Genomic DNA, 12120 nt, shown 5'->3' with positions numbered 1-12120 from the left:
TGCTACCATGGCTTCTTCGGAGTTTCGGGGTGACGTTTCCCAGGTGCGTGGCGGCCGTGACCCCATCTTCTCTGAGGCCATCAACCAGAAGATGCGTGTCCCCGACCGGCTGAGAGTGGGGCCAGGCATGGGACAGAGATGGGAAGAGGAGAGGCAGGAGTGTGCTGACTGTCCCGCTTCTTACAGCATGCACATCCCAGACAGGCTGTCTCTCACAGGTGGGGACATGGTTGGTCTGGGGGTAGGCCTATTGATAAAGACAAAACAGGAGGCATTTATATGGCTTATGTTCAAATCAAAATCTAATTGTATTTGTCACATGCGCCAAATACAGCAGGTGTAGACCTTAAAGTGAAATGCTTACTTACAAGCCCTTAACCAACAATGTCGTTTTAAGAAAGTGTTAAGTAAAAAATAGATATAAAAGTAACAAGTAATTAAAATAACAGTAGCGAGGCTATATACAGGAGGTACTGGTACAGAGTCAATGTGTGGGGGCACCGGTTGGTTGAGGTAATATGTAGTTAGTTAGTGACTATGCATAGATAATAAACAGAGTAGCAGCAGTGTGGGGGGGGGGGGGGCTATGCAATGCAAATTGTCTGGGTAGCCATTTGAATAGCTGTTCAGGAGTCTTATGGCTTGTTAAGATGCCTTTTGGACCTAGACTTGGAGCTCCGGTACCGCTTGCCGTGCGGTAGCAGAGAGAGCCGTCTATGACTAGGGTGGCTGGAGTCTTTTACAATTTTTAGGGCCTTCCTCTGACACCACCTGGTATAGAGGTCCTGGATGGCAGGAAGCTTGGCCCCAGTGATGTACTGGGCCGTACGCACTACCCTCTGTCTTGTGGTCGGAGGCTGAGTAGTTGCCATACCAGACATTGATGCAACCAGTCAGGATGCTCTTGATGGTGCAGCTGTATGACTTTGAGGCTCTGAGGACCCATGACAAATCTTTTGTCTCCTGAGGGGGATCTGTGTGTGAGTCCCTATCTTATCTCAGTGTTCTTATATCTTTTTGACTTACTAATAGATGCCCCGGACATGAGCCCCCATCCACTGTTCACGTCATCCAAGCAAGGCGCAGCCCTCCCCCTGGGGCCTGCATGGGAGGCACAGCAGCACAGTGCCTGGAACAGAGAAAGAGACCCCTACATGAGGGAACCAGTGCAGGTATGTGAGTGTTGAGACTGGACCTTTTCTTTGGGAATGAGTTGTCTGACAATAATTGGATAAGTATAGTGTCATGCCATTGCTCTGAGTGTCATTCTTTAAAGTGTTCAGAGTCGTGCTTAGGGAGAGCATTTGAGGAGATGGAGTTAGCAAATGATTCAATATGCAGGTACCACCTGGATTGAAACATTCCCAGCAGCTTCCATCTGGCCCTACCCTCACCATTGAACTCAGGGATGGCCAACTTTGATGGGGGTGGGGGCCACCAAAAAGATCTGGACTCAACGCGGGGGGGCCGCAGTGGCTCGCTGTTCTGCATACCCATACCTAAACATTAAGTCATCCGGCACTAGCCATTTGGTGTGCCTAAGCAAAATTCAAAGTTTTAGTTAATTTCATGCAATTGTACACATTCTGCCATAGGGTGGAGAGAAATGTTTGCCTGAGAATGACTAACACAATCCAGGGGGGCCCCCGGTTGGTATTTCGACCATGATTACTACAAGTTTAGTTGGCCTCAAGACTAACTTACAATCTAAAACATTTTGCTGACATGGGCTAATTGAGTGACTGACATAAGAGAAACTGCTGATGCACAACCACATTTCTAAATTGCACCTTGTGTGTTCTGTTCTTTTACCTGACGAAGTCCCCCTCCCCCAAAATAGATTTTCAGGGATGCAAACTAGTCACCTTTTCGGGGAAATTCGCAGTTTTGAATCCAAAATTGGTGACCTACGTTATTCGTGTAGAATCGTGCAACTGGAATTTGGAAAGTTTGAGGTGAGGGAGAAAAGGTGGTGGAACAAGTATTGTTAAGTATCTTGCTACAGTAGCTGGATAGAATTCTCCGTTAGCTAGCCAGAGAAATGTTGAGCAACATTAGCCAACTTAACTGATCAAGTATGATTGAATTTATGGAGTGAAAATTAGCTGGCTAATAACAGACAGCTAACGTTAATAACCGAACCATTCGCTATAGTATTAACTGGTATACGACTCCTTGTCGTTCCTCAAGTTATAACGCGTTAGTTGCTTACTGGACCCTGGCAATCTGTGTGAAATGTTAACAAACTGTTTAAATCAAATTCTATTAGTCACATGCGCCGAATACAACAGCAACCTTACAGTGAAACGCTTACTTACGAGCCCCTAACCGACAAAGCAGTAAAAAAAAAAAGATAAGAATAAGTAATTAAAGAGCAGCAGTAAAATAACAATATCGAGACTATATACAGAGGGTACCGGTACAGAGTCAATGTGTGGGGGCACCGGTTAGTTGAGGTAATATGTACATGTAGGTAGAGTTATTAAAGTGACTATGCATGGTTAACAGAGTAGGCAGGTCTTAGTGCCAGCCTCTGACTGTGGTGGTATGTAAACAGCTACGAAAAATACAGAAACTCTTAAGGCAGGTAGTGTGGTCTACAGTTTATCATGAGATACTCTACCTCAGGCTCGAGACTTCCTTCGATATCGTGCACCAGCTGTTATTGACAAAAATACATAGTCCGCTGCCCCTTGTCTTACCAGACGCCGCTGTTCTATCCTGCCGGTGCAGCGTATAACCCTCCAGCTGTATGTTGATAGTGTCGTCATTCAGTCACGTCCATGAAGCATAAGATATTACAGTTTTGAATGTCCCGTTAGTAGTTTAATCTTCCATGTAGGTCTATTTTATTGTCCAAAGATTGCACGTTTGCTAGCAGAATGGAAGGAAGTGGGGGTTTATTCAATCGCCTACGAATTCCCTCTACAGTATGTGGTTAATTTTCAGAATTAGAGAATTAGGTAAAACTGAGGCGTTGCTTGTTAAACAAGTGAATTCAGTGATCAAGTGTAGCTGGAGCTGGGCCTGGCTTAAGCTGGAAGCCACTATAGAGTTGGAAGGAACACTATACACCCTCCCTCTTTTTCAATACAGTGGATAAAAAGAGGTATGCCAGGTGTACTTTGCATGTTTCAGTGCAAAAAAAGTGTCACCTTTTTGGGCACTCACAAGTTTGCATCCCTGGATTTGGAAATTGATCCGCAGGCCTACCAAAGGGGGCCACCAGTTACCCATCTCTTCCTTATCGAACTCATGTTACTCTTTCTCTCTTCTGTGACAGAGTCCACTGCGTAGGTCCTACAGTGACCAGGCTTTTGGCAGGAGCAACCCTGGCACCCCCACCTGCAAACAGACACCACACACCCCTATCTCGTAAGTACAAGACACATTGGATTAAACACTTCTTAACTCCTTTTAAATGTCACCATAGAGATCCATCTTTTTCCTTGGACCAGACTGAATGGCTTACTACATTTACATTTGTCATTTAGTAGAAGCTCTTGTCCAGACTGACTTACAGGAGCATTTAGGGTTAAGTGCCTTGCTCAAGGGCACATCGACAGATTTTTCACCTCGTTGGCTCGGGGATTCGAACCAGCCGCCCTCCGGTTACTGGCCCAACACTCTTAACCGCTAGGCTACCTACCTCTCTGCGTGCTCCTCTGCCCAGTGAAGGGGTTACATGTACAACACTTCCTCAGAAGTGGAGAAAAAAAGCTCAAAAACACATTACAAAAAGCTCAAAAACACATTACAAAAAGCTCCCAAAACACATGGTGTTGAATGTTTTCAGAACACCAACAATTTTTGTTGGTTTTCATCACCTTGTGGACGAGACAACTCGGCCATATGTAACCAGACTTCAAAATTCTTTCAACGGAACATTTCAGAAAGACAAAGGGAAAGTTGCATTGTTGGCTTGGGACACTACATTCTACTGACTGCGCTGCCTCAGGCCCCATGCAGCGTTGTCCTCCCATTCTTCACCTGTGTTTCCAGCAGAGGGAGACACATTGGTTTCTCTGATCTCTAGCCTCTCCTTACATGTAGGTTATACTCGAGGCAACATGAAGTTGTGGCGTTGTCACTATGCTTGGTAAGTGTTGTTCCCTTCTGTCTGTCCTGTCTTTTGTGGTGACCCAACCCACCCCTCACTCGTGCCTGTTGTAGTTGCGGCGGGGCAGGATGCCCCCCTCAGCGCTCCTCTACTGCAGCTGCTGCAGACACCCTGCCCATGCCCCTGGGGCTTCCTGCCACCCTACCCAGCCTCCTGTCCCCACAGACCATGCTGCAGGCTGCCAAGGAACTGGGCCAGCAGGCCTCACAGTGCCTTCTGCAGACTGTCACTCAGAAATACAGGTTAGGGGATAGCGGCTAATCCTACCTTCTCCGACCTGAGTGACCCCTGCCTACCCAAACCGAAATCTTAACAAATGGCACCTAACCTCCTTCCATTTCTTGCTTGCTTGGGCTTGCATTTATGTTCTTACACTACTAGTTCTCACTTTCTTTGCAAAGGATTCATTCTTGACTACAGGATCACTTCCTTTACTCACAACTTAGGTTGAAATCATACTATTTTTATTTGACCTTTATTTAACTAGGCAAGTCAATTAAGAACAAATTATTATTTAGAATGACGGCCTAGTGGGTTAACATGTTCAGGGGCAGAATGACAGATGTTTACCTTGTCAGCTTGGGGATTCAATCTAGCAACCTTTCAGTTACTGGCCCACGCTCTAACCACTAGGCTACCCGCCGCCCCAAGTATACCATGAAATGCTTGCTTATGAGCCCTTCCCAACGATGCAGAGTAAAAAATAACAAAATAAGGTATTTGAGGTACATAAAGACAGGGTAAAGTGACTAGGAATCATGAGACAATAAAAAGAGTGACTAGGGTGGCTGGAGTCTGACAATTTTTCGGACCTTCTTCTTACACTGCCTGATATTAGAGGTCCTGGAAGGCAGGGAGCTCTGCCCCAGTGATGTACAGGGCCGTCCGCACCACCCTCTGTAGCGCTTTGTGGTCGAGGGTGGTGCATTTGCCATAGCAAGCGGTGATGCAGCCAGTCAAGGTGCTCTCGAGGGTCCAGCTGTAGCACTTGTTGAGAATCCAAGGGCCCATGCCTATTCTTATCAGCCACCTGAGGGTGAAGAGACGCTGTTGTGCCCACTTCATTAATATGCGGGTGTGTGTGGACCATGTTAAGTCCTTAGTGATGAACTGTCCCGTCCCTCTGCACTCTAAACTCTGCTTGCTGCTTCTCCCTGCTTTGCTCTTGCTTCGGGTAGAAGTTGCCAGTAGGCACACATCTTGGATCAGCCCATTGTACCCTAATCCTAACCTTAGCCTTTACAGGCAACAATGGAAAACTGATCTTAGATCAGTATCCATGTGACAACTTCATCTTGCTTTGTGCTGTCTTTTGTTGCACACTTCTGGTTGTTTTTCCTCATGCTGGATCCTTCCCTGTTGTTCTTCGATCTGCCTTGTGTTAAAAGCCCCTTTGCAGACTGTGGTCTCTCTCCCTGGTTTAAAGGTTCAGCTATCCTGAACACCCAACTACCGCTGTGGTTGAGGAGCTCCCTGTGTATGTCGAACCAGCCAGGAAAAGGTGACAAGTTCTGGCAAACCATTAAAATGTCCTATTATTGGGCTTGTTTTGTGGTACCAAAAACACATTTCTGAAGCCTAAAGCATTGAAGTGTGGGTGTGTGTGCACATGCACCATTTACCTTTATCCATATTTGTGTGGTTGGCAGTGCCATGCGGGACTCTTGGATGACCCCAGATGAGGGAAGTGCAGCTGTGGAGTTCATCGTACTTAGGAGACAGGTAAGCAGGCTAATTACCCCTATCGCGGGTGAAAAGAGACAATAATGAGCTACTTTCACATTCCATTGTGGGAATGTGAGGATAATGCGAAATCAATATAATGTAAAGTTAAGGGGAAGCCATAGAAACAGCTGTGATATAGGCCTAGGCTATATGAAGATTAAATTGACAACCATTTGAAAATAGAACACATGGACTCAACCTGTCCATAGCCTGTCCATAGGTGGTTTTGACACTGGGCTTAAATTTTTGATTAAGAATTTTATCTAAGAGTAGCCTATACTCTGGTGGATATTTCACTGTCTTTTTGTCTTTCACGCATCTCGACAGGCAACTTAACTATCTCTTCCCCCTCTCTCTTAAACGAGTAGCATATAAACTCAGCAAAAGAATAAACGTCCCTTTTTCAGGACCCCGTCTTTCAAAGATAATTAGTAAAAATCCAAGTAACTTCACAGATCTTCATTGTAAAGGGTTTAAACACTGTTTCCCATGCTTGATCAATAAACTATAAACAATTATTGAACATGCACCTGTGGAACAGTCGTTAAGACACTAACAGCTTATAGACAGTAGGCAATTAAGGTCACAGTTATGAAAACTTAGGACACTAAAGACGCCTTTCTACTGACTCTGAAAAACACCAAAAGAAAGATGCCCAGGGTCCCTTGCTCATCTGCATGAACGTGCCTTAGGCATGCTGCAAGGAGGCATGAGGACTGCAGATGTGGCCAGGGCAATAAATTGAAATGTCCGTACTGTGAGACGCCTAAGACCGCGCTACAGGGAGACGGGAAGGACAGCTCATCGTCCTCGCAGTGGTAGACCACGTGTAACAACACCTGCACAGAATCGGTACATCCGAACATCGCACCTGCGGGACAGGTACAGGATGGCGGCAACAACTGCCCGAGTTACACCAGGAACGCACAATCCCTCCATCAGTGCTCAGACTGTCTGCAATAGGCTGGACTGAGGGTTGTAGGCCTGTTGTAAGGCAGGTCCTCACCAGATATCACCAGCAACAACATCGCCTATGGGCACAAACCCACCGTCGCTGGAGCAGACAGGACTGTCAAAAAGTGCTCTTCATTGACGAGTTGCAGTTTTGTCTCACCGGGGGTGATGGTCGGATTCATATTTAATCGAAGGAATGAGCGTTACACCGAGGCCTGTACTCTGGAGCAGGACCGATTTGGAGGTGGAGGGTCCGTCATGGTCTAGGGCGGTGTGTGACAGCATCATTGGACTGAGCTTGTTGTCATTGCAGGCAATCTCAACGCTGTGCATTACAGGGAAGACATCCTCCTCCCTCATGTGGTACCCTTCCTGCAGGCTCATCCTGACATGACCCTCCAGCATGACAATACCACCAGCCATACTGCTCGTTCTGTGCGTGATTTCCTGCAAGACAGGAATGTCAGTTCTGCCAGGGCTAGCGAAGAACCCGGATCTCAATCCCATTGAGCACGTCTGGGACCTGTTGGATCGGAGGGTGAGGGCTAGGGCCATTCCCCCCAGAAATGTCCAGGAACTTGCTGGAAGAGTGGGGTAACATCTCACAGCAAGAACTGGCAAATCTGGTGCAGTCCATGAGGAGGAGATGCACTACAGTACTTAATGCAGCTGGTGGCCACACGAGATACTGACTTTTGATTTGACTCCTCCTTTGTTCAGGGACACATTACACCATGTCTGTGGAATTTGTTCAGTTTGTCTCAGTTGTTGAATCTTGTTATGTTATGCAGGTATTTACACATGTTAAGTTTGCTGAAAATAAATGCAGTTAACAGTGAGGACGTTTTGATTTTTATATATCTATATCAGTTAAGTTTGGACACCTACTCATTTTTACTATTTTCTACTTTGTAGAATAATAGTTAAGACATCAATTCTATGGAATCATGTATAAGCAAAAAAAGTGTTAAACAAATCTAAATATATTCAGCCTCAAATTGCAGCACAAATAAATGCTTCAGAGTTCAAGTAGCAGACACATGAACATCAACTGTTCAGAGGAGACTGCGTGAATCAGGCCTTCATGGTCAAATTGCTGCAAAGAAACCACTACTAAAGGACTTGCTTGGGCCAAGAACACGAGCAATGGACATTAGACCGGTGGAAATCTGTCCTTTTGGTCTGATGAGTACAAATGTGACATTTTTGGTTCTAACCGCCGTGTCTTTGTGAGACGCAGAGTAGGTGAACGGATGATCTCGTGTGGTTCCCACCGTTAAGCAGGAGGTGTGATGGTGCTTTGCTGGTGACACTGACTTATTTATAATTCAAGGCACACTTAACCAGCATGGCTACCACAGCATTCTGCAGCGATACGCCATCCCATCTGGTTTGCACTTAGTGGGACTATCATTTGTTTTTCCAACAGCTGTTTGACCAAGAGTGAGTGATGGACTACTGCATCAGATGACCTGGCCTCCAGTCACCCGACCTCAACCCAATTGAGATGGTTTGGGATGAGTAGGACCGCAGAGTGAAGGAAAAGCAGCCAAGTGCTCAGCATGTGGGAACTCCTTCAAGGCTGTTGGAAAAGCATTCCAGGTGAAGCTGGTTGAGAGAATGCCAAGTGTGCAAAGCTGTCATCAAGGCAAAGGGTCGCTATTTCAAGAATCTCAAATATAAAATATATTTTGATCAACACTTTTTTGGGGGGTTATTACGTTATTGCATAGTTTGTCTTCACTATTATTCTACAATGTAGAAAATAGTAAAAATAAAGAAAAACCCTTGCATGAGTCCAAACTTTTTACTGGTACTGTTTGATTTACAGTTCATAAGGAAATGAGTCAATTGAAATAAAATAATTAGTCTCTGATCTATGGCTTTCATATGACTGGGAATACAGTTATGCATCTGTTGGTCAAAGATACCTTAAAAAAAAGGTAGTGGGGAGAATCAGAAAACCAGTCAGTATCTGGTGTGACCATTTGCCTCATGCAGCATGACACATCTCCTTTGCATAGAGTTGATCATACTGTTGATTGTGGAATGTTGTCCCAGTCCTCTCCAATGGTTGTGCGAAGTTGCTGGATTTTGGCGGGAACTGGAACATGCGATTGTACACATCGATCCAGAGCATGCCAAACATGCTCAATGGGTGACATGTCTGAGTATACAGGCCATGGAAGAACTGGGACATTTTAAGCTTCCAAGAAGTGTGTGCAGATCCTTGCGACATGGGGCCGTGCATTATCATGCGGTGATAGCGGGAGATTTAACGGCACGACAATGAGCCTCAGGATCTTGTCACGGTATCTATGTGCATTGAAATTGCCATCGATAAAATGCAATTGTAAATTGACCGTAACTTGTGCCTGCCAGTACCATAAACCCACTGCCGACATGGGTCCATCTTTTCATAATGTAGACGTCAGCAGACCGCTTGTCCTCAAGATGCCATACATGTGGCCTGCGGTTGTGAGGCTGGTAGGACATACTTGCAAATTCTCTAAAATAACAGAGGCAGCTTATGATAGAGAAATGGCCATTTTAATTATCTGGCAAAAGCTCTGGTGGACATTCCTGCAGTCAGCATGCCAATTGCACACTCCCTCAACTTGAGCCATCTGTGGCATTGTGTTCTTTGACAAAACTGAGCATTTGTGGCCTTTTGTTCCCAGCACAAGGTGCACCTGTGTAATGATCATGCCGTTTAATCAGTTTATTGATATGCCACACCTGTCAGGTGGATGGATTATCTTGGCAAATGAGAAATGCTCACTAACAGGGATGTACACATTTGCACAAATTCTGAGATTAAGCTTTTTTTGAGTATGGAACATTTCTGGGATCTTTTTCAGCTCATGAAACATGGGACCAACACTTTACATGTTGTGTTTACATTTCTGTTCAGTGTAGTTTGAAACTTTTGAGCAATTTAAAACATCGATCAATCCTCTTGCTTGCTGAATTTCAATAAAATAGGTCAGTGTTGGCAATGAACTGGCGGGGAAGTTTGAATGGCGAAAGTGACATGTAGCTCTGGTGTAATGTAATCACAAAGGCTAAATTAATACATTGCTGCACTGTAAAAATAAAAACAGGCAGAAATTAATTTATTCATTCACACAACAAACTCAGACCTGTCAGTGGCAGGCTACCCTGTATTTTGTCTTATAAAAAATATTCTGGCAATGTATCCAGTCATAAAATGTAGTAGGCTGGAAATTACATTAAATGTTTATATAGGCCTATATTACTTCATGACAGTATCTTATGGTGCTGGTAAGACGTTAGAGGACTTGGTGAGTGACATCAGCATCTTTAGGCTTAATTTAGGCCTGAATCTCTCGCGATAAGCCTGTTTACTGTTCGTGCTGCCTTATGCTTTTGTTCCATCAATGCCATTATGACAGTGTAGCCTGTGTTCAACCAGTAGATGGAGCCATAACTTCAATATTTTCTTCTGTCCATTGAGTTACTAATGTTATGGATACTTGTATGTTGCATTTCTGTAAGATGTCCTTTCTACTGAGGCCATCTTTACACTACGACAAAGGTTGTGTATAAACAAAAATAAATCAGTCACTTACAGTATAACAGATCAGCGCCTTTCTCGTGTCCAGGTGGTGAAGATGAGTCGTCGTCTGGCGGGTCTGGAGAAGCAGAACGCTGAACGCAGACAGACTGAACTGGTGCTCTTCTCTCTGCTCCTTTCTGCCTGCCTGCTCAACGGATGGCTCTGGATACGCAGATAACAGACACACGTCACTCAAACAGCCCGCTCATCTGCTCCAACCAGCTACTTTGCTCAACTCTGCATTACACATCCACTCAGCTGGGTAGTTTGTCAGTGCACTTATTCTTACACACATGTTGGTGTTAGATGTTGAGCAAGTATAAATCGCAATGGCCCATCTCCTTTCTTTCAATGCCAGGGCCCAGATTCACTAAACACTTCTTACGAAAAATATGTTCACAAGATATTTTAAGTGCAATTCCTCTATCTTCTTACAAATCTTCATTTCTTGGCAACTTTTTACAATGGCAATCATGTTAGCATATTTCTTACTGCGATTACTGTTCTAAAACATGTTATTGGGTTTAAAATGATCAATACTGAAACTTTCAGATGAAGTTTGTGTGAATTAAACCGCTTTCATGAGCTTTTTCTCACACTGACAAGTGTTTAAGACAAGGGTTTAGCTAACTTGGAATTAAGAACCAAATTTCTTCTTAAGGAGAAAGAGCAAGAAAATGTCCAATAACTTTGAGGAATAACAACTTTAGACTTGAAGAAAGTTAAGCATAGTTAAGGTCTAGTGAATCTGGGCCCAGGAGAGGAAGCTATTTCGGTAACTGTAAAGGTAGGGCCTTAGGATGATAAAATGGTGTTGAGCATTAGTGGTGTGCATAGGTAACATATGGACTAAGTTGATTGTTAAGGTGGATGCTGGCAAATTTCAACATTATCAGGGATTGATCCATGTCATGTTTGCCATCTCTGTGACTTGAACAGCTAGTGCTTACCACGGTTGGAGGTGGTGATAGGGAATGATAGTGTTACTGCGGAGGCTTCTATATTGTTGTCGATGAGATGGATAATCAGATTTACGTCATAGGTCTGTCAAAACACAGCTTGTGTAAACTTACCATTTCAATCTAGTTGGTAACCACTGGTGGTGGAATGCCATGAGTCAGTTGGTAACTGGTCCAAAGTATCTAGTATACTATTATGGTATGATTTACTTGGAACTCTTCAGACTTAGAGAAGCCTAAATTGTAATCTGTTTCAGACAGTACATGGGTAATAAGGTCCTTCTGTAAGGCCTCTATTTAATCGAGACATGTCTGCGTTTGAATGCCTGCGACATGAAGTGCTTTGCAGTTGGCTGCCTCAGTGGCTTTGATCTTTTCCAGACCAGTTTATACTATGAAATGATATGTTTCTCAGAAGTCGAATGTAAATTGAACACTAATTTATTACATGGGGTTTCTTTTTCCATTTTTGAAGTTGTACTGGGTTTACAATAAAGTAAATATAATGTTGAGTGAGGTTTGTTTTGTCCGTTGGGTCTTTCACCTGCTTGAACCTTGTCTGGGGCCGTATTCATTACCTCAATTCTGTTGCAAACGGAACAGAAGTGTTTTTTTTCCATTGGAAAACTTCCGTTTGGAGTAAACATGCATACCCTAACAGTAATGGTTTGACATTTGAGTCGTTATTTCTAACATTGATAGTGCCTACACTTTCTAGCGCCGTTTTGAACTTTAACACAGTAGGGATAATAAGGGAGTAGTTTGACACACGAGCAACTGCT

The 12120-nt window shown here is 44.2% G+C and overlaps 1 protein-coding gene across 2 annotated transcripts; it reads left to right on the top strand.

Annotated features, from left to right (window-relative positions):
* The first annotated feature begins 7 nt into the window (after nt 1-7).
* Nucleotides 8-11850, top strand: LOC129818353 (mitochondrial fission factor-like). Of its 2 annotated transcripts, none has more exons than XM_055874165.1 (7): nt 8-218; nt 1033-1172; nt 3284-3375; nt 4174-4362; nt 5547-5621; nt 5770-5842; nt 10426-11850. In XM_055874165.1, exons 1-7 carry the CDS (start codon nt 8-10, stop codon nt 10555-10557), a joined length of 912 nt encoding a protein of 303 aa, XP_055730140.1. In that variant the 3' UTR covers nt 10558-11850. The 2 variants fall into 2 exon arrangements, with proteins under 2 accessions (XP_055730140.1, XP_055730148.1); XM_055874173.1 differs by lacking the exon at nt 10426-11850 and adding an exon at nt 8229-8605.
* Nucleotides 11851-12120: the final 270 nt, after the last annotated feature.

Source organism: Salvelinus fontinalis, chromosome 2 (genome assembly GCF_029448725.1).
Source record: "Salvelinus fontinalis isolate EN_2023a chromosome 2, ASM2944872v1, whole genome shotgun sequence".
NCBI lineage: Eukaryota > Metazoa > Chordata > Actinopteri > Salmoniformes > Salmonidae > Salvelinus > Salvelinus fontinalis.
This window is presented reverse-complemented; position numbering and strand designations above follow the sequence as displayed.

Bases quoted from the DNA above. Each gene is read 5' to 3' on its own strand.
- LOC129818353 (XM_055874165.1), top strand. From the start codon at position 8: ATGGCTTCTTCGGAGTTTCGGGGTGACGTTTCCCAGGTGCGTGGCGGC. The intron at 4,363-5,546 runs GTTAGGGGATAG...CCTGGTTTAAAG, and splicing joins ACTGTCACTCAGAAATACAG to GTTCAGCTATCCTGAACACC. The intron at 5,843-10,425 runs GTAAGCAGGCTA...TCTCGTGTCCAG, and splicing joins TCATCGTACTTAGGAGACAG to GTGGTGAAGATGAGTCGTCG.